This window comes from Dermacentor albipictus, chromosome 8 (genome assembly GCF_038994185.2).
Source record: "Dermacentor albipictus isolate Rhodes 1998 colony chromosome 8, USDA_Dalb.pri_finalv2, whole genome shotgun sequence".
Taxonomy (NCBI): domain Eukaryota; kingdom Metazoa; phylum Arthropoda; class Arachnida; order Ixodida; family Ixodidae; genus Dermacentor; species Dermacentor albipictus.
In genome coordinates, this window is record NC_091828.1 from 47818340 (window position 1) to 47846070 (window position 27731).

A 27731-nucleotide genomic window follows, 5' to 3' on the forward strand; every position below is an offset into this window, starting at 1 on the left:
GCGAAACTGGTAGGGAGAGCTCGCGTGATAGCGTATCGGGTGGCGTAATCAGTTGCGACGGCTACCCATTTGTTCTCAGAGGATGACGTGGGAAAGAGACCGAGGAGGTCTAATCCAACACGAAAGAACGGTTCCACAGGGACGGTGATCGGCTGTAGATAAACGGAAGGTAGCACCTGAGGTGCTTTCCGACGCTGGCAGGCATCACAGACAGCAACATAGCGTCAGACGGAGCGAGCGAGACCAGGCCAATAGAAGCGGCGGTGGACGCGGTCGTACGTGTGGGTTACCCCAAGATGTCCTGCAGTGGGTGCGTCATACATCTCAAAGAGCACAGTCTGTCGTAGATGTTTTGGCACGACAAGAAGAAGATCAGGGCCATCAGGGTGGAAGTTCCTTCGGTACAGAATGCCGCCCTGGAGGACATATCGGCGAACGGATGCGTCGGTAGGTGTAGAGCGCAGACGCTCCATGAGTACTCGCAGCGATAGGTCTCGGTACTGCTCATCGGCGATGTTAGCGAAGGCAGACACAGAGAAAATACCGTCGGCGGTACTACTGTCGGCGTCGTCAGGCTCGTCTACCGGGTAGCGAGACAGGCAGTCAGCGTCCTTGTGTAGTCGTAAGGCCCAGCGACCAAGTCTTCCTGAAGGGTCTTTCAATGAGCATAACCAGCAAAGCCCGTGATGGTGTGTGACAACGGAAAAGGGTCTGCCATATAAGTATGGGCGGAACTTCACAACCGCACAAACTAGGGCCAGACACTCACGCTCAGTGATGGAATAGTTGCGCTCCGCGGGTGAGAGGAGCCTGCTGGCGTAAGCGATAACACGGTCGTGGCCACGCTGGCGTTGTGCCATTACTGCGCCAATTCCGTGACCACTGGCATCAGTACGGACTTCGGTAGGCACAGAAGGATCAAAATGGGCCAGAACGGGAGGTGTTGTGAGAAGGTCGATTAGAAGCGAGAATACAGAGGCCTCGTTATCGCCCCACTGGAAAGGGGCGCCTTTTTTCAAAAGCTCGGTTAGTCGTCCTGCTATGGCCGCGAAATTTTTCACGAAACGGCGGAAGTACGAGCAAAGGCCGATGAACTGCGCACATCCTTGACACACTTTGGAACAGGGAAGTGCGTAACAGCATGGATCTTGCCTGGGTCCGGTTGCACTCCGTTCGCCTCAACGAGATGTCCAAGGATGGTAATCGGGCAACGGCCGAATTGGCACTTCGATGCGTTGAGTTGCAGACCGGCTCGCCGAAAAACGTCCAGGACTGCTGAGAGGCGCTCGAGGTGCGTAGCGAATGTTGGGGAGAATACTATAACGTCGTCCAAGTAGCACAGGCAAATGGACCATTTGAAACCGTGAAGAAGCGAGTCCATCATGCGTTCAAAAGTGGCAGGAGCGTTACATAGACCGAACGGCATCACTTTGAATTGATAAAGACCGTCGGGTGTTACAAAGGCAGTCTTCTCACGGTCGAGATCGTCCACGGCAATCTGCCAATAGCCGGAGCGAAGGTCAATAGAGGAGAAATAGCGAGCACCGTGGAGGCAGTCAAGGGCGTCATCAATCCGAGGTAGGGTATACACGTCCTTTTTGGTAACCTTGTTAAGGTGCCGACTATCCACGCAAAAGCGCCATGAGCCATCCTTCTTTTTTACTAGCACAACAGGTGACGCCCATGGACTACATGACGGTTCAATAATGTTCCTGGCAAGCATTTTGCGAACTTCGGTGTGAATAACTTGACGCTCAACCGGTGATACTCGATACGGGCGGCGATGAATAGGAGGGGCATTGCCGGTATTATTGCGATGTTTGACAGCTGTTGTTTGGGCCAAAGGACGATCGTTAAAGTAAAAAATATCTTGGTAGGAAATCAGCATGCGGTAGAGCGCACGAGCGTGCTCGGAAGGCATGTCGGGAGCAATCATTTTCTGCAAGTTGGCGATGGTACAAGTTGCCGACTGCGACGGTAGAGGAGGTTCGGCTGAATGGTCGTCTACTGAAATCGATGCTGCAGAGTGATCCTCGAATGAGCAAAGTTGGGCCAGGGACATCCCGCGTGGCAGCACTTCTGTCGTCAAGCGAAAAATTGACCACTGGCAGGCAGACGCAATTCGCCGTAATAGATAAAACTGCATGAGGTACTGTGATGCCGTGTGTAAGGAGGGCGTCTTGCATAGGAGCCGCGATGTAGTGACCGTCGGGGACTGGTGGGGATGACACAAAGTCAACGTAAGTCAGTGCCGAAGGTGGCAAGCGAAAGAAGTCGACGGAACTGAGGCGTGTAGGGTATGGTTCAGCGGGATCCAGAACAGGCAGGTCAAGGCGGAGAGTACTGGCGGAACAATCGATGAGAGCAGAATGTGCGGAGAGGAAGTCTAAGCCGAGGATGATGTCGTGGGGACAGTGAGCGATGACTGTGAATAGCACGATTGTTGAGCGATCGGCGAAGGAGACGCGGGCGGTACACATACCAATTACAGGGGCTGTTCCGCCATCGGCGACACGGACAACAGGCGTCATGGCGGGCGTGATAATTTTCTTCAGCCGGTTACGAAGGTCAGCGCTCATTACGGACAAATGCGCCCCAGTGTCTATGAGTGCAGACACAGAAACACCGTCGACTTGCACGTCAAGAAGGTTTAGATGAGTGGGCAACGTCAGTAGAGGATTTCGTGGCGTAGGGAGCAATGCAGCGTCACCTTGAGGCGCTGCATCGTCTAGTTTTCCCGCTGGGAGCGGCGTCCGAAGGGAGTCAGAGAATAGGAGCGATGGGGCTGGGGAGAGCGAGATTGTCGTCGTTGGGGCGAAGGCGAACGAGAATAGGAGCGGTTCGGTGCAGGAGAATCAGCGGCGGCGTTATCGGAGCGTGCGGCATAGGGACGAGAAGGGCCACCTGGGGGGCGAGAGTAGGCAGTATAAGTAGGCCGGGTCGGGGAACTCCAGCGACTGCGACAGTGCCGAGAAATGTACCCGATTCGATGGCAGCGGAAACAAATGGGCTTGTCGTCAGCAGTGCGCCATTCAGATGGGTTGCGGAAACGTGGTGGGTAAGAAGATGCGGGGCGGGGTGGAATCGAAGAAGCCGTGCAGGTGTCAGGACAATGGGCCGAGTAGATGGTGTAAAGACCCATGTTTTCGAACTCTTGGCGGACAACTGCCTGGATCAGTGAGATCGTGACTGCAGATGTGTTGGTGTGACTGGAGTCGAAGGCAGCCGGATAGGCGGCCTCGATCTCACGCCGGGCGATCCTGGTAACATCAGCAGTGTTGTTGGGACGAGGAGTGTCGGCACAGGAAGATGTCGCTGGGGTGTTGGGCAGAGGGGCAAACTGCTGGTCAATACGTCGGCTTTTAGCGAGTTCCAGGCGGCGGCAGTCTTTTATAACAGCATCTACCGTCGCTACCTTGTTGCAAACGAGCAAGTTGAAGGCGTCATCGGCAATGCCTTTGAGGATGTGGGCAACCTTGTCGGACTCAGTCATGTGGGTGTCAACGTTGCGGCACAGAGCCAAGACGTCCTGAATGTACGTGACATAGGGCTCTGTTGCCTTCTGCGCGGCACGTTGGTGACCGTAGGGGTTGCTGAACAAGTCTCGAAGCTGTGTCTTAAGTGAATCCCAACTGTTGAGCTCATCTTCGTGCGTGCGATACCAACTCTAGGTGTGCCACCGAGGTAAAATACTACGTTGGCGAGCATAATAGTATGGTCCCACGGGTTATTGTGGCTGACGTGTTCGTACAGGCTGATCGAGTCATCGACGTCTTCCCCATCTTTGCGCGAGAATACGCCAGGATCACGGGGAGCGGGGAGAGTGATGTAGGTCGTCGAAGTGGCAGCAGGTGTCGGAGCCGGCGGAGTCGGGTTGTCGTCGCCGGGAGCCATGAAGGAAGGCTCGACGTACCGTCCACTGCGAAGCTCCGTGATGAGGTACAGGGAACGTCCACCTCCACCAGATATGTTACGGAGGAAGACGCAGACAAAAAGCTATGTACAAGTATATTTACAATAAAATACGCTGCGCTTGGCCAAGAGGCAACAGCCCGCGCTAGCTTCTAATCGTCGTCGTCGTCTTCTTACTGCTCGGCTCTTCGTCATTGGAAATACTATCCCGTAGCAATATAACGCCTATGCCGACGACGCATGCACCTGGCGGCAAAGCTGTAGCGGTGCGGATATGGCGCAAATTGAACTGGTGAGCTTTCAGTTGCGTCATGTCGCGCCTACGCAGCCAGGCGCATTGCTCGCTCATCATTTGCATGTTGACGGACGTTTCTCTGGGCGAGCGTTCTCCCTGTTGCGTTCGTCATTTGAGCTGTCGCTAGAATGCTGATGCGTTGCGTGGCCGTTAGGTGTTGGAATACGTACTCGAACACGAGCAATAGTTGCGCAGTGCACAACGCTGAGTATAGAAAGCCCGAACACATATTTACTGTCCCAGCTTTCAGAGCGCAAGCGTGCAGCCCAGCGCAGCTGGCAAGTGCAACGCGGAGAAGCCAACGCGCACTAATTATGTAAACTGCAGTTGACGAAGCTCCACAAGTTACATTTCAACACCACAGTCACTTAACCATCAAGAACAGTTTGATAAACGCTTTTAAGGGATTGCCATGAGTACTATAAGCCGCGATGGCGCACGAAAAGCAAAGGGAAGTTGTATTCAGGGTCGATATTTTCAAGCGATCATTACCCGTGGTGCATCATCTTCAAGACACTTCGCGCATCTCTACATCGGTTGCGTTGAAGTAGACGAACGAAAGCCTTTCTGACACAGCGCCAGAACCGAACAGGAAACGCATGCTGCATTTGTCACGAGCGAGGAAGTGGAGGGCAGCCCTGATGTAGATTCGGCAGCAAGCCATGCAGCAATGCAATGCCAAAGAATAAAGAACCAACTGGCAACGCTGCCAGAACGAAACTGGGTTCAGCTTCATCACGGCCGCGCAGTCCGGCCTGTCGTGCCGTGAGTTTACGCGTGCTTAACACCGAGCCTGTGTCAAGCCTCCACTATTTATCACCCTTTACATCAGATGGCAGTAGTTACCTGATTGGTCGACGAGTCCAGCGCCTCCAGCGTACCGGGCAGCGGCCGCTAAAGTCATATACGTCATGCCAGAGTCGCTAAAATCGCTAATTCTTTAGCCGGCGCTTGAAACGGGACCCGCAGCAGAACAGGGATCAGTTCTTGCACCGAAAGCCAATCCATCCACGCGCCAACGCCGCTTTTCTTTTCTTTTGCTATGTAGTGCTACAGTGTACTAGAAGTAGGAGCGCCAACCTTCAATATGTATCGCTGTTTCCTGAGTCGTCGCTCATATACCAGTTCCGCTTGTGCGATTTCCGCTTCCGGGCTTTCCGTTTCCGGACGCACCGCTGCCGGGATTTTCGGTTCCTGAATTTTCCCTTGCTGCACGCTCGCACTTCTATGCAGAAGTGACGTCGCTTCCGCATAAATGCGCTGGGACTACGCAAGTTCCGCTTGACGCCAGAAGCTGAGGGAGTGAGCGAGGAAAGTGCGCGGAGGAGGAGTGTCGGTTGGCGGTACTTAACCTGGTCGGCGAAAACGTGTGTGGAGGGGTTCTAGTTGCCACAGCGCTAGTGGAGAAGTGCGCAGCGCGCGATCGCTTCTTTGTCGAAGGCACAAACGCAACAGGCGTGCTTTAGTGAACCCGAACAGCAATCTGATTGGTCCGCCAAGCTAGCTCGCGATGCATCCTGTTCCAGCTGCTCCGGCGTGCGATAGGACGTGTTCTACTCCCACGCCAGCCACACTAGACTGTAGATGATCCAATTTTCGCCGATGCAGCCTAACTGTGCCACGCGTGAATTGCGTCCGCATTAAGCCAGACTAGCTTGGCCAACCGAATGCGCTCTTCGAGCGCAGGCAGAACGCATTGACGCCCTGCCGTCGAACGTGCACAACCAGAAACAGAAAATCGGCTGGACTCGGAGAATACTTCGCATTCTCTGTGGCTGCCGGACGTGTGAAACCTGTTCGCTTACACACCGGAACGGAATGCTAGGAAGGAAATCACACAGCGAGGGCGCTTGTTCTCCACATTGTTCACGGTGCGTCACTTCAGCTGGGCGACAGTGGCGGCGTTTTTTGTCTTTTTTGCTTTCGGTATGAAATACATAGATTTCTGCGAGCGCTTTCTGAGAAATTGGCCTGTATTTCAAGGGTACGATTTTCCACTGAGGCTTCTGCATGTCTATCTGAAACTGGTCTTTTAAGCGGTAAAAAATTTTGTTGCATTTGGCCTTTAAGGGCAATAGAAAGCATTTCCAACGGCGTTGCCAAGATGAATTCTACGTCCTGCAAAAAAGGAAGTAGCCTGCTACCTGCCGCAGCCGCCATTCAAAAGCTTTTTTATATGAAGAGCGCAAACAACTTTTGTCGGCTGCTGCCGCTACTCTTCGGCAACCATAGAGTTTCTTACAATAATTACTAGAGGGAACTCTGGCGCTGGTGTCTACGGGATCTGCAGTGAGAGTGGTTGTAGCGGCATGGGAATTATCGGAAGTACATGAATTCGCCTGATATTCGTTCTTTTGGATTGAAACGACTTTCTCACTTTGTAAACTGGTCATTTTCAACAACGTACTGCGTAATAAATAATTTAAAAAACATAATTAAAATTGTCCGACGGCAGGATTCGAACACAGGAGCTCCTACAGAGAAGCCTGATATTGGAACCATTAAGCCACGGACCGCTTTTTCTTCGTTAAGTTCCGGCTTGGCTACAAGCCGGAAAAGAGTGTGTGATCATACGCATGTATCAACAAGCCTGTGAAGCGCCCTTATGAATTTATCGCAGGCATGCCAATGCGTTAAGACGCTTGGCGCACTTCGATTTAGCCACCTGCACAAGCTCAATCACTGCAGTTAATAGCAATTGTGCATACTCGCGGCGTCTTCTGCACTTCGAAGAGTATCGATCGTGCGGAAAATTACGGGAATAATATTTATCTAGCGTAATATAAAAGCCACAAGAACGCCTGAACCCGCAGGCACGAAGATCAGACAAATCCATGTACTTCTCATCATTCCATGGTGGTACAGCGACTGCAGCACCATAGTTAAATTATGGGGTATTGCGTGCCAAAACCACTTTCCGATTATGAGGCACGCCGTAGTTGAGGACTCCGCAAATTTTGACCACCTGGGGTTCATTAACGTGAACATAAATCTAAGTACCCGGGTGTTTTCGCATTTCGCCCCCATCGAAATGCGGCCGCCGTGGCCGGGATTCGATCCCGCGACACTGTGCTCAGCAGCCTAACACCATAGCCACTGAGCAACCACGGCGGGTTGCGCCAGAGTTCACTCTAGTAATTATTGTATGAAACTCTATGGCGGCAACGCCGTATCTGTCCCCTAGCGCCTGGTGAAGATTGTAGCTACCCTCCATATGCTGATTTTAACCCTCTGTAAGCGTTGGTTCAGTAGATGACGGCCATTTTGCGGTCAACCGGCAAGCACAGAGTGTATAAAGGAGGCTATTGTTGAGTACACATGTATGTCTATTGCAGGGAGCAGATGCTGTTTCAGCCAGAGTATTTTTGTCGTATACTCTCCAACAGCTCTCAAAGTACATCAGAGGTAGATGCAGTCTTGTTCTCATAGCGCTGCCGAAACTTAAATGAACTGACAACTGATCAAAATGTGTTGTGAGTCGTTGATGGAAATGAAATTACGATGATTTATAGTGACAGAATCGAGCACGCCATTCTCGATTGAAGTAGGGATTAAAATTATAATTTCTCAAAGAAAGTCTCAAAAACCAGTAACGTGCAAGTCCTGGCGGTGAAATCTTTTTACTTCGGATGGATTCTATAACATTACTGTACGTAAGTCGACTGTTATTAAGTAAAGAATAATTATTGCTTAAGGTGGGAGCTGGTTTATAATCAGACACTCGTGCATTATAACTGCTTAAAATTCCAGCTGGTATATAATTAAACAGTCGCGCATTATTCTTTGCTTTGGAAATTAAAAACGCACGCGTGGCTACGGCAACACGCTGAAGGTATCACGTGTAAAGGTCTCGTTTCGTTTTTGATCCGATTGGTTTTATTTTGACCGGTTAAATGCCCATCAATTGGACAGGAAAGCACGAAAACGCGCAGGTATTATCGCAGATATCATTTACCAATTTAGAAAACATGAATCGCAGGAAGATCCACTTAATAAACGAAATCATACTTTTTACAGCACGGTAACACTTTTCGTCTACCTCCAACTAATGACGGCACATAATCGCTATCACCCTCACCCTATCATCGTTTTCCACATGCTTCCAGTGAATGACTACATCCTCACTGCAGATCAAAAAAATTCTGATAAAAAATCTTCCACGGTGTCTTCGCGTTAGCACTTCATGATTGGGCACTCTGACGGGTAAGCTTTCCATTCCACTACAAAAAAAATATGGGTACCAAGAAAATTGGTTGTCAGTCCTTTTAAACCTGAAGATTGCGACAAAGAAGTCAAGCTTTATTTTCTGCCTGAGCTTTGTTACATGGGAGCAAGCCAGCTCAAAGTCCGCGTTTGAAAACAGAGTGGTAAATGTTTTGACCGCACTTCGCCTGAGATGCAAGAATGGGTATTCACCGCAACGGCCCTAGTGAATGGCCGATGCATGCCAGAAACTAACGCATGACTTAAGCTACAACAAACTGCTAAGTGCCAATTTTGGAGTTCGGATTCCAGCTCAAGTAAAGAACATCCACAAAAAGATAACAGAAAGAAACGAAGCAGCTTCATTAAATTGGCATGGCTATTTGCGGGCGATATGGTTTCGAAGGCTGAGCCCTTAGCCTCCAAAGTGCTGATGAGGCAATGGCAAAGTCTTGCGGAGGGTGCATAGCGGCGAGCCTCAAGAGCTGGAAGCGACATTTATTCACAGTGCCCTGATTCTCAGCAAGACATCCATTATCTTCTCGCTAAAAACGTCTGGCAGTTCAGCCGTCTCCGGTGCAGGTACACTCACTTCCTATCTACGTGGTCTAGTCACTCTACCTAAGTTACTAGATAAATATCTGGATATTTCTTCCAGAGACCTTAGACGGGACTTCTAAAATGGGATCCTAGCGCATTTGCGTTCTTGTGATTTCAGCTGCGCTCTGCAACTACCGCATTAGCAAAGCTGGAAATTATGCGCAAACTGTAACTCTTTCGTTACCGTGCCTATAAACATTCACCAATTTGATCGACAGTTTACCCGTCGTTAAAACATTCCGTTGGAATTCTTCTACCGCCACCATTATGCAACGTCTGGAATGACATTATTACACTTTACCCGTCTTTCAGATTTTAGAATTTGCGGCAGAGTGAGCAGTCTGGAATGATAAAACTTTGATTGCGGCAATGGTTGAAACTAGTCTCTACTGCTCTTTATACTTCTTCAATAAAAAGAAGCAATATTGAGGCTCTTGTTGACCCGACAACATAACTTTATGCGCTAGCAATTGTATAGACCCGCAAGTGAATTTTAGCCGTCATTGTCGTGAGGCTCCACTTATATTTATGCATATATATCATGCTATACTATATATGAAATACGGCATTCCAGGACTCTATTTCCCCACTATGGTTGCTCGTACGACATCTTACATTCTTCACAAAGTTATTGCTCAGAACTTAGAGAATGTCTGCCCGAAAACGAATGTCATTATGCAAAGGGCTGACATTTGATCCTAAATATTCTCACTTTCGAATTGAGAACATTAAAGCCCAAACCTGAAAGTGATGTTAATTTTAATGTTGCAGCTTTTTCTAGGGTACACAATCTCCGGTACCGGCACACGAAGGAGGTTTGAAACACACCCGATACGGAATAGTGTGGTAAGTTCTCAAGAGAGGATTTCTGTTTCATAAGTGAACGTCAATGAAATTGTCCGAATGCAGGATTCGAAGAGAGAACCGCCAGTGCAACAGCTCGATCTTATGACCTTCAGGCCCTACTAAACGGAATAATATATTCACAAGTGTACAGCCTCCCTGATTTTTAATAATATAGCGCGAGCGTCGACTGAACTGCTGGTGAGCGCTTTATAACGGCGATAAGCGTGCAACAAGAGCGTGCAACAAGGCGAGTGCAACAAGGCAACAAGGCTCGTGCGCGAACTCTCGCCTTGTTGCACGCTTATCGCCGTTATAAGCTGTTATAAGCAGTTCAGTCGACGCTCGCGCTATATTATTAAAAATCAGGGAGGCTGTACTTGTCTATATTTATTTAGGGACCACGTTTCACCATCTAAGAAATGTGATAGCTCAGCGCAGAACGCGCCTGCTTGTATCGGAAGTTTCTCGAATGTTATCGCTGGTTCTATCCGCTGTTACCTTTTGTAACTTGGTCGCATGTAGGCGCGACGCAAATTTTGTAAAACTTTCTGGAACACACGTAGGCACCAGCGATAATCGTGGAACCTTCGAGGATTCATGTACAAATGCCGACGATCTTGCCCCGCAGACCAGATCTCGACGATCGCCGACCGTGTTCGCTGCTATCGCTGTGCTTTTCCGAGTGTAACTTGCTCTTGTGGGCCACAAGTTCGTCCAATAAATGGTTCGTCATTTACATAATTCACAGATTTGCCGCCATATTATTCATCGTCACTACTGCGCCGTAATATGCTTAAGAATTGCCTGCAAAAAAGCCAGCGCGCTAGAGATGCAGGGGCGTCTGCGTCAGCAGGCGTTTGGTGTGTGGCGACACCACGGACCCGAGCACACGAGGGTTGGACCCTCCCGCGTGTAGCCGTGCGCGGCTTAGCCGTGTCTGGGGAAAAGGGGATCCTGGGGGTTGAGCCGATGCTGGGTGTTTGGACCTTTAAGGCCCCCCGGCGGAGGCAACACACCCCTTTGGCCTCTGCTTCACAAAGACGGCACCCCCGGACTGACCCACCCGGGGGAAATCGGCAGTCGCCTTTTCCTGTCTCTCTCTTCTCAAATCTTCGTCTTTATCTCTCACTTTTTTACCTTTCCTGTCTCCTTCTCTCTTCTATTTACTTCCTTCTTCTTGGCGGCAAGGGTTAACCCTGTGTGGCTATCCAATCTTGGGTACACCATATTTGGATATAGTGACGGCGTACGGCTGGCGTCGTGCAGACTTGCATGCAAGCTCTGCAGCGTCCCCTCGTTGGGCTCCGTGGTGGGCGGTCGGCGCTGTTGCCGAATTTTATACATTTTCATGGAAACCTCTTTCCCCAAACTTCCTGATCGCCCTCAGAAACGAGGGCGCACCGAAGATGTCTTTAAGTTTTTTGGCAATCGTACACAGAACTTTCCCCGCTTTCATGTCATCCACTCTGATAAGCCTGAGAAGACAGTAAGAATGATCTCGCCTTTCGTTGTCTCGAAAACTCTGACGGAAGTATTCGGTCCCGGATACAAAGCATCGAAAATGGCTAGCGGTGATCTTCTCCTAGAGCTCCGCGATCAGAAACAATATGAAAAACTGTCCAAACTTGTATCTTTTGGGGGTGTTCCACTCACAGTGACCCCACACCGTACCATGAATACTACCCGTGGCGTTGTATCGGATGCTGATCTGCTAGAACTGTCTGAAGCTGAACTACTAGAGGGTTGGAACGATCAGAATGTGATCAATGTTAAGAGAATTAAAATAAGACGTGACGGAAAAGAAATCAATACCATGCACCTAATACTTACATTTGGCTCAAGCAACCTACCCGACGCTATTGAGACAGGGTATGTGAAAATCCGAGTGAGACCGTACATTCCAAATCCCCTACGATGCTTTAAGTGCCAGCGATTCGGCCACAGCTCACAGAACTGCCGAGGCCGCCAGACATGTGCAAAATGTAGTTCCCGTGACCATGCCTCTGAAACGTGCGAAAACGCTCCACACTGCGTGAACTGTGATGGCGAGCATGCCGCATACTCGCGGTCATGCCCGTCTTGGAAGAAAGAAAAAGAAATAGTCACTATCAAAGTAAAAGAAAACATATCATTCAAAGAGGCACGCAGGCGGGTTGCATACCTTCCTAAGGCTAGTTTCGCCGAAGTGGCGCGTCAGGGGGCAGCGCCACAACGGTCTCCGGCGGCTGTCCGACCCACACCCAGTGAGGCGGCAGTGACGCCATCCGCCCCCCCGGCGGCTGCAGCTGACGCTGCTACGCCAACACAGCAGTCGGGGCCAACGACCTCGAAGGTGGGCGCAGCCGAGGCTGCCCCAACCTCCCCGGCCCCTTCCAGCGCTGGCAACAGCCGGCGCAGCCAAATCCCTCAGGGAGCCCCATCGACCTCCGGGCCGGTGGGCGCAGGGGTCTTGCCCTCCAAGGTGGGACCCTCGCTGGTAACTTCTCGCTCGCAAGAGCACGTGTCCGGCGCCTCACTAGAGGCAATGGACACTACACCTACCCCCAAGGCGCAACAAGCGCCTAAGGAGCGGCGAGGCTCCCTCGAGCGCTTCCGAAAAAGCAAAACCCCGGTTACAGGGCCTCGAAAGAGCTCTGTAATCTAAGGCATAACTTCTATTTCCGTACACACAGCACCAAATTAACTTCATTATGGACACGCTAATTATGCAGTGGAACGTCAGAGGTCTCCTCAGAAACCTTGATGATGTTCAAGAACTTCTCTACGAACTCACTCCAAAAGTGCTGTGTGTACAGGAAACCCATCTTAAATCTAAACACACTAACTTTCTTCGTCATTATGATATTTTTCGTAAAGATCGTGATGATGCCATCGCATCATCTGGCGGTGTAGCCATTATAATCGACAAAGGTATAGCGTGCCAACATCTACAACTACAAACGCCCCTAGAGGCAGTGGCCGTTCGAGCCATACTTCTAAACAAACTTATTACCGTCTGCTCTCTGTATATACCTCCGCATTATCAGCTCCATAAACATGAATTCCATAAATAGATCAATTACCCGAACCCTATTTGGTTCTAGGAGATTTAAATGCACACAGCAACCTATGGGCAACAACCTCGCACAGCAACTCTCATTGCGATGTGCGAGGTCGACTGATTGAACAGTTTCTCTTTTCATTTGGTGCATGCCTTTTGAATAGTAAGGCACCCACATATTATAATACTGCACATAAAACCTATTCCTCTATAGACCTCAGTATTGCATCTCCCACCCTTTTACCTGATCTTAAATGGAATGTTATTGGAAATTCATACGGTAGCGACCATTTCCCGATAATTCTGTCTACACCGAAGATGAAAGAATGTCCCCCACAGTTTCCTCGGTGGAAAACTGATTCAGCCGACTGGGAACAGTTCTCAAAAATTACTCTCATATCATGGACTGACATCTGTGCTCTAAGCCTAGAAGGTGCAGTTCGATACTTCACCTTTTTTCTGATTGATGCCGCAACCAAATGTATCCCAGAAACAAAGAGATCATCTAACAAGCGCCGTGTTCCGTGGTGGAACGAGGAGTGTCGTAACGCGCGTAAAAAGCAGAACAAAGCATGGGGGTTGCTCCGCGATTCTCCAACTGTAGAAAACCTTGTTAATTTCAAGCATGTCAAATCTCAGGGAAGGAGAACGCGCCGACAAGCTAGAAGAGAGAGTTGGCAAAAATATATATCAGGAATTAACTCCTACACGGATGAGACAAAAGTCTGGAATAGAGTGCACAGGATCAAAGGCCGACAACCTTACTCGCTACCCTTAGTAAATACACAGGGAGATAGTATGGAAGACCAGGCGAACTATCTAGGCGCACATTTTGAACGCATATCCAGTTCGTCACACTATTCTGACACATTTCAAAGACATAAAACACGAATAGAACGGCAGCCATTAGTACGAAAAAGTGCAAAATGTGAGGTATATAATAGACCATTTGGCATAGCAGAACTTCAAGCAGCACTAAACGGCTGCACCAAATCTGCCCCAGGCGCTGACCGCATAATATATGAAATGTTAAAACACTTGCCATCTGAAACACTAAAAACTCTTCTTTTTCTTTACAATGGTATATGGTCTTCTGGCCAGATTCCCTCTGTCTGGAAAGAGGCCATTGTAGTTCCCATTTTGAAACAGGGTAAGGACCCTTCCTTGGCAAACAGTTATAGACCGATAGCGTTGACAAGCTGCCTATGCAAACTCTTTGAAAAGATGGTGAATAAACGCTTGCTCCACTATCTTGAAACCAACAAAATATTAGACCCATACCAATGCGGTTTCAGGGAAGGCAGGTCGACGACAGACCAGCTTGTCCGCATGGAAATGTACATCCGTGAAGCCTTTATCCACAAACAGCTTGCCGTTTCTGTGTTCCTTGATATGGAAAAGGCGTATGACACCACGTGGCGCTTTGGGATCCTTCGGGATCTTTCTGGAATGGGTATACGTGGCAACCTGCTGACCATTATTGAAAGCTACCTGTCTGACAGAACGTTTCGTGTTAGAGTTGGCAATGTGGAGTCACGATCATTCGTACAGGAGACAGGTGTACCGCAGGGTGGAGTGCTGAGCTGTACTCTCTTTATTGTGAAAATGAACTCCTTACACACCGTCATACCTCGCACACTCTTTTACTCGGTCTATGTAGACGATGTACAGATAGCTTTTAGATCGTGCAATCTTAGCATCTGCGAGAGGCAGGTACAGCTCGGCCTAAACAAACTCTCAAAGTGGTCAGAAGAAAATGGTTTTAAATTTAACCCTCAAAAAAGCACATGTGTTCTCTTCTCAAACAAGAGAGGCATATCACCAGGACCCACTATTCACCTTAATGGACAACGACTGTCGGTCAGCCTTGAACACAAATTTTTAGGTATTATCTTGGACTCAAAACTTAATTTTATTCCACACTTGAAATATCTCAAAGCGAAGTGCCTGAAGACAATGAACCTGCTGAAGCTACTTTCTCGAACAAACTGGGGCAGTGATAGGAGGTGTTTGCTTAGCCTATATAGGAGCCTTGTACGATCACGCCTCGACTATGGAGCCGTGGTGTACCAATCCGCATCGGATAGTGCTCTCAGAATCCTCGACCCAGTCCACAATCTAGGCATACGGCTGGCAACAGGCGCATTTAGGACAAGCCCTGTGGAAAGTCTGTATGTGGAGGCGAACGAATGCTCGTTACATCTGCGCAGAACGTATCTGAGCTTCTCCTACTTTTTAAAATGTAAATCGAATAACGAACATCCGTGTCACTCAACTGTCCTTGACTTATCTTCTGCAAGACTTTACCATAACCGCCCATCTGTTCGAGCTCCTCTCTCTGTGCGCTTAGAACAACTAGCTCATGAAACAGGTATTCAACATCGAGAAACAGTCCTAATGACTCCCACTAACATTGCACCACCTTGGGAATGGCAGAATATCCAGTGTGATATGTCTTTCGTCGCATTAACAAAACATGCGCCTGAGGTACACATACATTCACACTTCCTCGAACTCCAGGCTAAGTATTCCTGCGCGGAGTTTTATACAGACGCTTCAAAGTCAACTTATGGTGTAGCTTATGCAGCTCTCGGACCGTCGTTCTCAACGTCCGGTGCATTAAATCCAAACACCAGCATTTTCATAGCGGAGGCATACGCGATCCTCTCTGCTGTGAAACATATAAAACAAACAGGTATAATAAAGGCTGTCATATTCACAGATTCATTAAGCGTTGTTAATGGCATATCAAGTATGCGAAAACACAAAAACCCTATCCTTAATGAAGTCTACAACCTTCTATGCTCAGCATACATGTCGAACCAAATAATTGTTCTTTGTTGGGTGCCTGGCCATAGAGGCATAGAGGGCAACGTAGCTGCTGACGAAAGGGCTACATCTGTAGCTTTTTGTGACGCAAACTTCAATATACCTGTACCCTACACAGACCTTAAGCCTATTTTACAATATAAACTACGGAAATATTGGCAAAGGCAATGGGACACTCAGGTATCCAACAAACTGCATTTAATCAAACCAAAGATAGGGAACTGGATTTCTGAGAAAACAACAAGACATCAGGAAGTACTGCTCTGTAGATTAAGAATTGGGCATACCTATAGCACTCATTCGTACATTCTAACTGGAACTAACCCTCCAACATGCACTAGGTGTGGCAGTAGACTTACAGTCCTTCATGTTCTCGTTCAGTGCCCATTATTAGAAAGGGAGAGAAAAAAGTTCTTCCCATTCTTATACCGTCATAATGTTCCTTTACACCCAGTCTTCTTTTTAGGCAATGACCCTCTATTTAATTTTAAATTAGTACTGAACTTCTTAGAAGAAACTAATACAATAGACATTATTTGGCCAGGCTACTTGTAGCACAGCCTCTGCCTAGAGGCTGTAGCTGCAATGGAATCACTCACAAAGCATATGCCTCGCAGCCCTTGCGCTGAAGGGCTCCGCAGAGGCACTGGTGCTGCTATAAATTAACACGTTTTAGTATCTACTCATTCACAACGTACTTTTACAACCATAGAACTCACTTTTCATTGGCATTATTTTAATAGATACAGATTTTACACCATTTATAGCGAATATTTTAGGCCAATATACAGCCAGTCTTTTCACGCCATATTCAACGATACTCATTGCCATTCATAATCAAATGTCATGGCGCTCTTTGGCCATTTCTGGCCCTTGCGCCAAGAAACAATATCCATCAATTAGAGATGCTTGGTGCGTTTCATCAACACTCCACACTATTTTTGACCGCCATAAATGATTACAGCTAAAAATACTGATTCCTTTGATTTTAATGTCTTCTAAAGAACATCACTCATGTAAACTGTAGTATTTTCCTTTCCATCATAATTTGAACGCCAGCCGGCGACAGATGTCTAGGCGTGTTAGCATTCTAATCGCAGAAACTGGTGCAGACGCAAAGCTGGATTACACGATTTCAAGTTAGACAACTTTCCTCGCTGCTACGAATTGTAAAACGTCGCGTCACGCAAAGGTGTCCCAGCGCGTTGCCAGAACGGCCACCGAGAAGCTCCAGTGAAACGCTAATCACAGTGAATCGAGGGTGGCCCGCATACGCCCAAAGACCACTGCGTTTAGACGCGGCAAGAATGTGTTGCTGTGTTTGCGGTGCACGCTGCACCTGAATGTCAATGCAGCCCATACGTGCTGCAGCTGGAGGCGGAGGCTAAGCGACCACGTCGACAAAACCTTGCGCTTCAAAGGTGCGCGAAGTGAACGTGCAAATCGTGCCTGCCTTGAGATGCCGCAGTACGGGAAAGCGATGTCAACGCAAGGCGAAAATGCCTACAAGACCCTGTAGTTCAAATAGATGCCGCTCACGGTGGTTGACTTTTCCCTGTTCACGTATCTACACAGGCCACACCGTGCGTGTCTACTTAGGTTACGTTACTTAGAATTCATACTGCAACTAATGCTGTTTGCCTAAACCTTCGCGTAACAATCTAACATCTTGCTAACACATTCGCTGCTTCACCTTTATGGTGGAACTGATTTTTTTAATAATGGTAGCCCTGAAGACAGAGGAACTTGTCTCAGGTTGTCGATCTTGCAATCCACCGTACGTGCTATCTTAAGATGTCCCAAACAGCGGCAGATGCTCAGCACTACATTGCATTTGTACAATTGTGTTCAAATAACATCAAATGCAACTTTATTTTCCCTACCGTGGATTGTGTATATGCATCACAGTTTCGATAGCGTTTGTACAAATTATTACTATCCCTCCTTCCCAGAGGGTTTGGTTCACCCTCACCCAAGAGTAGGAAGTCAATTTCAGACAGACATTCGACAGAAGCTAGACTAGCTTTTTAATCTGTTACGTTTTGAATCCTGCCTGTCGAAGTACCCTTATTCATTGCTGCACAATATTGTGCAACACTCCCCATTGCCTTACAGCACCATACATGAGCTGATCAAAATATGTGGCTGCTCCAGCCCCAGTTGAAAGCACACTAAAAACCTGGCACAGAAAACCTTATTGAACTCAATAATTTGTAAGGAGAAGCGTGTGCATGCTCCCTGACCTCAAAACCATTGCTTCGGGAGCCTAAAGAAATCAGCAAAGTCAAACTAGGTGCCCACTGCAATGAGCAAAAACAAATGCTCCCAGTGCAATAGGAACTCACCCGTCTTCACATTTCCGTAGCTACTGCTTTCCCGCATAGCTTGAGCATCGCTATAGCTAGTATTGACGCCGACAAATCTATATAATTTTGTTGCCTTATTTGACCTAGAAAAGTCGTTAACTAGAAATCAGGTGCATATTTTGTATATTTCTGAATTTTTTATTCTTTGTTCTTGTAGTAAAAAATAGAAAATTATTACTTTCATTCGTCGAGCAAAACCAGAACAAGGTGAAAGCAGGAGCCGACGTTTCGACAAGTGGAATTGTCTTCTTCAAGGCCACTTGTCGAAACGTCCGCTCCTGCTTTCGCCTTCTTCTTCTTTTGCTCATCGTCTTGACTTTCCATCTCCCACCTTCTCCGTCTCCTAATTTCAGTCGTGTTGCTTCTAGTAGTTCTTTCAAGTTTCACATAGGAATTTTCAAGCGTTATGTGAGAAATTATTACCACTATGCATCTATTCAAAACACCAGGGATCAGGCCATAATATTATCTATCCGATTATACGTGGCTTCTATTACGTATATTTATTTATTTATTTATTTAACATTGTCCTTACAGGCCTCGTATGAGGCATTGGGTAAGGGGGGCGTTACGATAAGATTAACAGAGTATATAGAACATATAAAAGCATAATAGACATACATTATTATTTGACAGTGAAAAACTATAAGCCTATCTTATACAAGTATTAAAAGCATTGTACAACATAACAAGGTCTGGAGTGTACATATTAGAAAAAAACAAACGATACAGTTTCTTTAATAAACAATGAAAAATAATGTTGCCACTCTAGTACAAATAATAACAATACTAAAGAATACAAGAATAATAAGCGAAATGAGCTGATAAACAAGAGAGCACATAACTGGAATAAAAAAGGAAAAAAGCATCGTGCACTTTATTGAAGTTGCGCGGTGGAATATGAAATGATGAGCTGGCGGAATTTATCGGGATTAGGTTCGGAGACGATGAAATCAGGAAGAGCGTTCCACAATCGAATGGCACGAGGAAGCGCCGACCAGTATTTTTTTTTATATAAATAAAATGTTAATACAAAAAATTCCACAAGTCAGCACAATTACAGTGTTAACGAAATATTTAAGCATGCTCTTTTTCTGGGTTGAAATCAATAACTAAAGATTACTAGCTTATGCACAGAAATGTAACAAAACCTATCCAGAAAGTAGCCCGGGAGCCAAGCCGAACTTTCTGTAGCCAGGAGAGGTCCAAAAGGGCCCAATTCGGCGCATGGTACCCACCAACGGCGAGAAAATTATATAACATATGTGTCTTACCAGTACTCACGTACGGCCAGAAACCTCGACGGTTACAAAAAGGGTTCTACTTAAACTGACGACGACGCAACGAGCTATCGAAAGAAGAATGATGGGTGTAACGTTAAGGGAAAAGAAGAGAGCAGATTGGCTGAGGGAACAAACGCGAGTGAACAAATGCTTTGGCTTTGTCCAAGCGACGCAAAGGGCATTAGTTTGGTTCTGGCCAGCTACGTGAAGCTTCCGTTTGCTTAACTTATGACACAAGTTTCGTGGGGCACACGGTATATAATGCCTTCTTTTTCTGTCTCCTTGATTTAGGGTTATCGACAGACAAGCATGGCTGACGATGACATCGTTATCACTGGTTTCTCCGCCTACTTCCCACAAGCGGATCATCTGGTAGAGTTCAAGGAAAAGTTGTACGCGGGTGTCGACATGATCACCGAGGATGACTTGCGCTGGCCTCCTGGTGGGTTTCAGAAAATGTTAGATAAGTGTAGCCCTCCCATTAAATATTTTAGCATATACGACGACTTTGCAACTTCTACAAATTATTTTGTCCTAAAACATTTTTCCCTGTAATATGTCTCCCTAGCCGCCACTTCTAGGGAAACGTATTACATAAGCGATAGCGTCGTGAAGACTTCAGTGCGTGTTTCACCACACATTTTACTGCTGTTGCAAGGTGTGTTATGTCATGACGCGAATAATAAAATTACCGGTGCACAATAATTTCGTCTGAAGCTCTAAACTTTACTGCGACGTGCGTACAGCAGGTTTTATTTTTGGTTAGAAACGAAAGTTTTCAGTGAATAGTGAAATCAAACTTCATAATTTTGTTCACAATCGCATAATTTCAAAGCATTTCCGCAATATATTCAACACTACCACACTAATGCGGAAAAAATATATTTCTTTACGTAGTCGTGCAATTCCATAGCGTATTATTTAATGTTACATGGAGCGCATGTGTAGAGGATTTGTGAAACCACTGAGTGGCAATACCGCCTAATAATTTCAAAAATCGGACTAGATGACCCAGCTTAGCCAATGTCGTGTGGCAGAACGCAAGCAGGAATGAAATTTGCTTTCTTCTGAATTCATTAAACTCAAAGAGTTTTAGCAATGAGTGTCATCTGACGTCGTGGATATGCTTAACTTATTTAACGTGGCAGACATTTCTCTTCAACTAAAGTTCGTAAAATAATGTTCTACCTTTTCTTGCTGATTTTTTGGCAGTGCATTACTAGCGGTAACAGACGTAAGTAGTTTGCGTCATTTGCCAAAGAACTACTGAGCAACGATTTCGTGTTCAGCGTTATACTCATTGGGGGATAACTGTAAAGGGAGCAAGTCACTGAGAGGTACACAACTTGGTAATCGTCGTCTGCATAGCACCATTTTTGGCAACTTCAACCTCAAACTCTGGCATTAGATATAATGATGCAGCGTATAGGCTTGTTCCGCCCCATTGCGAGATAGAAACTCTCGGAAAAACGTTAACCAGAATAGCGCATTTATCTGCTTGGTCAAGGAAGGCTATTCTAACTGATAGGACGCCTAGTAGGTGCAGGCACCTTAAACACTCACTGGCCTCAGGTCCAGTTTTCCAACATGCAACCTAAATTCACAAATAATACCTAAGTGAGTTGATCATGTGAAGCATTATATAGAAACTTCTAGTCTAGGTCATGCAAGGTCATTCTCAATTTTTCCGTTCACGTGGAAAAATTGATTTACCACTTTGAAATTTGGAGCTATTTCTACAGTATCAAATAAGACTAAATACTGTTATGTACAATATTCACAAATCGTAAGGATAAATACACTGGGTAATCAATTAATTTTAAAAAGGGCACAGCAATCGTGAGGTGGTGTTAATTGTTGCCTTGCCTACACCACTTTGTCTATTTATAGTGCACAGAACGCACATCGATACGTGTTTGCGCAGGGCTTTGATGTGCGCCATTGCTGGTAGCCTGCGAGAAGGTTACCACTGCCATTGTCTCACATGGCGCATCGCATGATCGCTGAAACGTTCCTTTGCTTGAGGACTGTCGTCTTTACTCTGCGATGCTGTAATGCGGCTTTTGTGTTGACGCCCTGTGTCGCTTGTCTGCACCGACCTATGTGCCCTGTGTTTATTCTTCAACGACGAAGATTGCCCATGTTCTTATTCCCCCGTTTTGGTATGACATTTCCTTGATCTATTCTCTATCTTTTCGTCCCATTTATTCCCTACCATTCTATTTATCTTTTCTCCTGACCGTTGCGCGAGAGGACAAAGAAAAGCGCTGCAGCTTCTGCTATGCTCTCGCTGGGGGCTCACGCGTAATCACTCCTGACCAAGGGGACGCTGTGCCGAAGGCCAGCAAACTCAAGAGGGAATCGTGGTGACGCTGAGAGAGCTTTCATTGGAGAAGCTTCATAATCCCTGTCCCGTGCCCTGGTCATGTATATTATACACGTCTTCAACGATCCGAAATGCGTCGAGCCAGAGAGCAGCAGCAGAACGACAGCATCAGTGAAATAGTTGAAGGAAGACGCAAAGAATGCTTCGCTTTAATATTACTTTATTTCTTCGATTTATAACTGATAAGCCTATTAGGAGTTTAAAAATAACAAAGCTGTACTATATACGTATAGTAAGAGTTTGTTTAAGTACAGTCAGGGGATCATGCAATATTTTGAGGACATTTGGTTCCTCGGTTGCGCGTGGGCCACATTTCCCGTAACAAAGCCCGAAGCTCCGCCCCTTTCATAAGTGCTGCGTCATGTGCAAAGCGTGTTGACAACAGCAGTTCAATGAAGGGTCGAGGCCGTATCATTGAAGATTACAGTTCTGCGGACTATTCCATAGAATCAAGCGGATGGCATGTGCGCGATTGAAAAACTGTCTTGCCGCTTCTACTCTTGATAAATCTATAAGGAGTGTCAGTGCTCTAGACTATGCACGTTGTACAACGTCATAGGTGAGGATGTCACTAACAATGTCACAATATCCCGGCAGCCACTGAAAGATTATATGATGTCCTCGTTTAGAAACGTAATAGCAAAATTCGTTGATATGGGACACCAGTTGGTCGGAATTTCCGCGTCTTAAAACGTGCTCCCTCCATGCCGTTGAAATACGCCAAATCACACCTCAAACTCATCATTAGCCTGTTTCTTTTCATTTGCGAGGATTAAGAAGTCCTTTTAGGATTTCATACGCTCTTTTAAATGAGAGGTCAGAACGCAAGAAATGTGAGATGTTACCCCAAATTCAGAAGAACGCGTGCCCAGTAACAAGGCACAGTGATTTTGCTGGCAACCATAGCTGGCAACGTAAGGCACAACTCTGCCCGTTTTCACAGGTCACATGGGTTTGCCAAGGCGCCACGGCAAGATCCGGGACCTGTCCCGCTTTGACGCACAGTTCTTCAGCACACATCCCAAGCAGGCGCAAGTAATGGACCCACAGCTCCGAATGTTGCTGGAGACATCGTACGAGTCCATTGTGGATGCTGGCTACGACCCCGAAACCTTGCGCAAGCGGAACATTGGCGTCTTCATTGGCAATTCAAGCTCGGAATCTTGCGACGCGTTCCGGAAGGACCCGAAGAAGATGGACGGCTACTACCTTCTCGGATGCTCGAGAGCCATGTTTTCCAACAGAATCTCGTATTCGCTCGACCTGCAAGGTATGTTTTAGAGCTGACCTTGAATAATTGCTGTTGGCACAGAAACTCTTCAACCCTCTTAAACAGCAACCATTTCTAACATAAAAACGTTCAAAGTGCCCCCCCCCCCCAAAAAAAATGAAAATGAACAAAGTTCCGCTAGAAATGCAATTTATTGTAAATCAAAACGAACTAGTCCTTGTAATCCTGGCACTGATGCGTTCACCAAGGGTTGAAAATCCGGCAGCGTGCATTATACCATACATGCCGTGCGCATCCTAGTTCCACGACCTATGAGATTGCGCACGTTGGTAGGCGGTGGTGGCGAAGGTAAAAACTAGTTTTCCTTTTGAAGGAAAGCGGCACGAAGATAGAGGAGGTGAGGGTGCTACGCCAGTATTCGCTCGCAACCGTCTCAACTCACCCAACGATGCCCTCTTGGTTGGGAGGTTTCGCTCCGACCGTCCTATTCACACACAGGCAGCTTAAGCTCAGTGGTGCGCTTTCCGGCTCCTCTACACCGAGCCGCTCGCAACCGACGGATTTTAATACGTTCAGGGGGCTTTCATACGCTCCGCAATTGTTGCTGTGGATTCAATAAGGCCAGAAAAAAAAAGATTGTGCGCTGCTTTGGGAACCTTTGTTGATTCGGAAATGAACGCTGATTGTCAACAAATGACAAATGCGTGGTAGCGGTCATTTATTCTCAGATGCTCTTCTCTTTTTCATACATACTCCACTATATGCAGGTTGGCGTGTAGCAGGGGAATATATCTGTAAAAGCTCGTCATATGACGGAAACGCTCTACACTTCATAACTGCGTATTCTCTGTAAGTTTATCTTATTTCGCAATAGACAGTATACGAACACGTTAAGTGAATTTTAGCCGTCATCGCTCCGCATACATTTAGGAGTATATATGCTATATATCATGCTATGGATGTATGCCACGTTGTACAGGCGACATGTATTGCTTCACGAGTCTATCTCTCAAGTTGCTTGTACCATGTCAGACATTCTTGAATAAATTATTCCTGAGTATTTAGGAAATGACAATCGACAATAAAATGTCAAGAAACATAGCACATAAACAGTTCATGCTTTCTATCCTCAATCTTCTCACACCATTAATATTGAAACCGCAAAGCCATTTCAGAGCTAAAACCTGAAAGCGATCTAATTTTTACTGGTGCAGCTCTTTACAAGAAGTGTAGTCACGCCTGTGCCATGTCATTGCAGACCTTGCAGGGTGTGGTAAAGCTGTCAACAGTGCTAGTCACTTTGGCCAACGCGCCTATATCGCAACCGCGTCAGTCGGACCCACGCGTAATTTGTATGTTCAAGCGCAACAGGAAATGTTGCTCTCCCCGTCAGTCTTCGCCTTTCGGGAGAAGCAGCCAATATTTTGTGAGCCGGATTCAAAGCATGGAACGAGTCGCCTGCTTGTGTCGGTGCTTGCTTTCGTCTGTGCATTTTTTTCCTCTTGATAGGAGGTTAAGCAAGACGTAGCATGATCTGCCTGCAGATACATGGGGCAGCATGACGCCAGCCCAAATTTACGTGCATGTTAGACGACAGGTGGTCAAAATTCAACAAAAATTGCTCAAAGCCGCTTCCTACGGCGCGACCCACAACGATACCACGTTTTTTGGCACGTATGCTCCAGGATTTATTTGTTTATTTATTTTTGCCGCAATCTTCACAGTAACGCTTCGTCGTGCTAAGTTACCCACCATTATGAAGGTCACTTTGCCATTTGATACTGAAATTTTGAGCTCTGCATACTGACAGGGACCAGTGTTGAGCGAATCGACATGTTATCAGCTTACAAAGGAAGGCATTCAAAATTATTATAACACAGTACAAAAAGAATAATGTTATGCTTGCCATTGTGTCCACTATTAGATTTGTCAGCAAACGGACAAACCTAACTCGCAGGCATAAGCATGCCGGTCCAAAGGCAATTATCCAAGGTGAAGTGTCACTGAAATGTGCAAACGCAAAAGAATGTTTCTGCTAAGGAGCAGAAGTCTTTAAAAGAGGGCTTTTAAGGAATAACGATATTTCTGGCGTTCTAGTTCATTAGTTTCCATGCCAGTACCTGCTGCGTCCACTGTCTCTAGCTTGGGTGGAGCGAGAAAATGTGCATCAAGCGTGCAATTATATCTTTTGCTATTGTTTACTCGCTGATATTAAATATAGTTTTCATTCAAGCAGGCATTACCATTACAAAAGAAAGTAGTGATGAAAATTTTACCTATATCACACACAGAAACATTACTAGATTCGTCAATAATCAGGTTACAGCAGGTTCATTGTAGCTTATATTGTAATACTTTTATTCATGAGTAGCTTACAAGCCTTCAGGAAGGTATTGGGGAAGGGAGAATACATTTACGTCAACGTGAGACAAGTGGTATTGAATAAGGCAAAAAAGTTCAGCAGTTCTCAATTCACGATGACTGGCGAGGGTAATGGGTTATGATTTGAGCAATGTAGTCACGCCATGTTTATGAAGTCAAATTTATTTTGCACGATGGTTAACATTATCTGGCGCACACGAAGGCTCAGTTTTAGACCCCTTACGTTTTTGATTTACGTTAATATTTACCAAGTTGTGTTTCGTCAACTATTCACGTCTACGCCGATGATTGTGTTATATACAGAGAAAATTGCAGTCAGCACGATGAACATATATTACAATGAGAGTTAGATTCTGTAATTGGTTGGTGCGGCAACTACCTTATGGAATTAAGCAATTATAAATACTACTTAGTGCATGCTTCGCGTAGAAACAAATACCGCCCATTTCATAAACATAAAGGTACTATTCCTGAACAAGCTTCGTGCTGTCGATATATCGAAACCAGTATAAACACTGATCTAACGTGGAAACCTCACGTCACTAATAATTTGGAACACAAATCGAATATTAGAATTCTCAAGTCGAAATTTCGATATGTATCCAAGAGGACTTAAATAACTTTCCTATAAAACACCTGTGCGCCCCAAATTAGCATGTACCATAGAATAACCTTACTAATGCACTTGCACGGATTCATAAAGAATGCCACTCGTTTCATACTAGCCAAATATTTTCGCACATCCAGCGTACCAGCAATGAAAATCAGTTCATAATTGCCTCATTCATCGCTACCCAGAAATGGTTTTCACGTATGAATATTTTATGAGGTTTTACGTCACCATAATATAGAAGCTGAGCTCATCCCTGCACATACGTACCTTTCGTGGTGGGTTTACCACATTAGGAAAGTTGGGTGTGCATCCTCTCGAGCAAACAACCGAACAGCTCACCTGACTGGTACCACCTCACCAATCTTGTTTCCATCGTGGGTCATGCTTTATTGAGACCATCTTTCATTTTTTTTCATTGTAACTAACAGCGCCATATAGCGAGTCATTTTCTTTATGTCATGCGGTTTAGGTTTTATAGTTATTTCTTTTTGCATGCTGGCTTAATGTTTTCTGCATTACCGTTTATTTTGTACGACTTTGTATAACTTACTGTTCCTTTTAAACCACTCCCCTCTATAATACATTTATGTTTAAAGGCAAAACGTTTGAGCGAAATAAAACAATGGACAGGTGTAGTTGTAATTCTGAGACTTCTGTTGCTTCAGCTGCAAGTAACAAAATCCGGGATACCATTATATTGTATGGGAATCGGTTTCCAAAGTTGTCCAGGAGCATGGCGGGATGAGGAGAACTGTATGACGACGTCGTACTGACGACGACGAAATGACGAAGAAGCACTGATGGTGATATGGAAAGGCAAGAGCAGTATGACAAGAACGTTATGATAAAAAGAAGATTCTTAATTAAGGACAATGGTACAAGGACGACAGCTGACGATGATAACGATCAGATGAAGCGGAGTGTATGGCGAATATGACATAATGATGACGGTAGAAGACAACCGGATAAGGAAGCTGGAATGGCAACGATAGCAGGGCCTCAACGGCATGACGACGAATGCAGGATAACAAATGCATGATAGTTGTTGCCTGACGATGACGCAATGTCGACAATGACATCACAACGTTGGCATGATTACCATTGAATCACGACAGCAGAATTGTGATGGAATGACGAGGAAGGAATTACGTCGATAGATCGGCAAACGCAGTTTGACGACGATGTAGTTATGATAATGGGACGATTCTGCCGAAGTGAACACGATGGTAAAAACGACAGGGTGACGACACCGACATGGCAATAGTATGACAATGGATGTTTGACGATGATGGCGAGACGACATTTGGGTGACGAAAGTCGGGCGTCGAAGTTAGAATGGCGGCGATGGAATAACGACAGCATGATGTGTCATCACAAAGAATGCATGACAACGACTGTTTGATCACAACGCGTTAACGATGACAGCGTAAGAACGGCATGAGGACAATGGCGTGACGACGAGAGTCTAAAAACTAAGCTGTAGTGTCGACGATTACACGGCCACAATGGCATGATGACGATCGTATGACAACAGATACATCATACCTTATGATATTGCCTTGCTTAGTAGCTGAGGGGAACAATTGCAGTGCATGCTCACTGACCTGCACAGGCAAAGCCGAAGAGTGGGTTTAAAAATTAATCTGCAGAAAACTTAAGATATGTTTAACAGTTTCCGAAGAGAACAGCCGTTTACGATAGGTAGCGAGGTACTCGAATTGGTAAAGGAATATATCTACTTAGGG

At 46.3% G+C, this 27731-nt stretch overlaps 1 protein-coding gene across 1 annotated transcript in view; it reads left to right on the forward strand.

Moving 5' to 3' along the window:
- Window positions 1-27731, forward strand: part of LOC135910195 (fatty acid synthase-like) — a 181493-nt gene that overhangs the window by 26391 nt on the left and 127371 nt on the right. The window contains exons 2-4 of the mRNA XM_065442247.2: window positions 3367-3535; window positions 19666-19816; window positions 22704-23030. Of these exons, the coding sequence (XP_065298319.2) occupies window positions 3367-3535; window positions 19666-19816; window positions 22704-23030 (647 nt within the window). The remainder of the gene's footprint in view (window positions 1-3366; window positions 3536-19665; window positions 19817-22703; window positions 23031-27731) is intronic.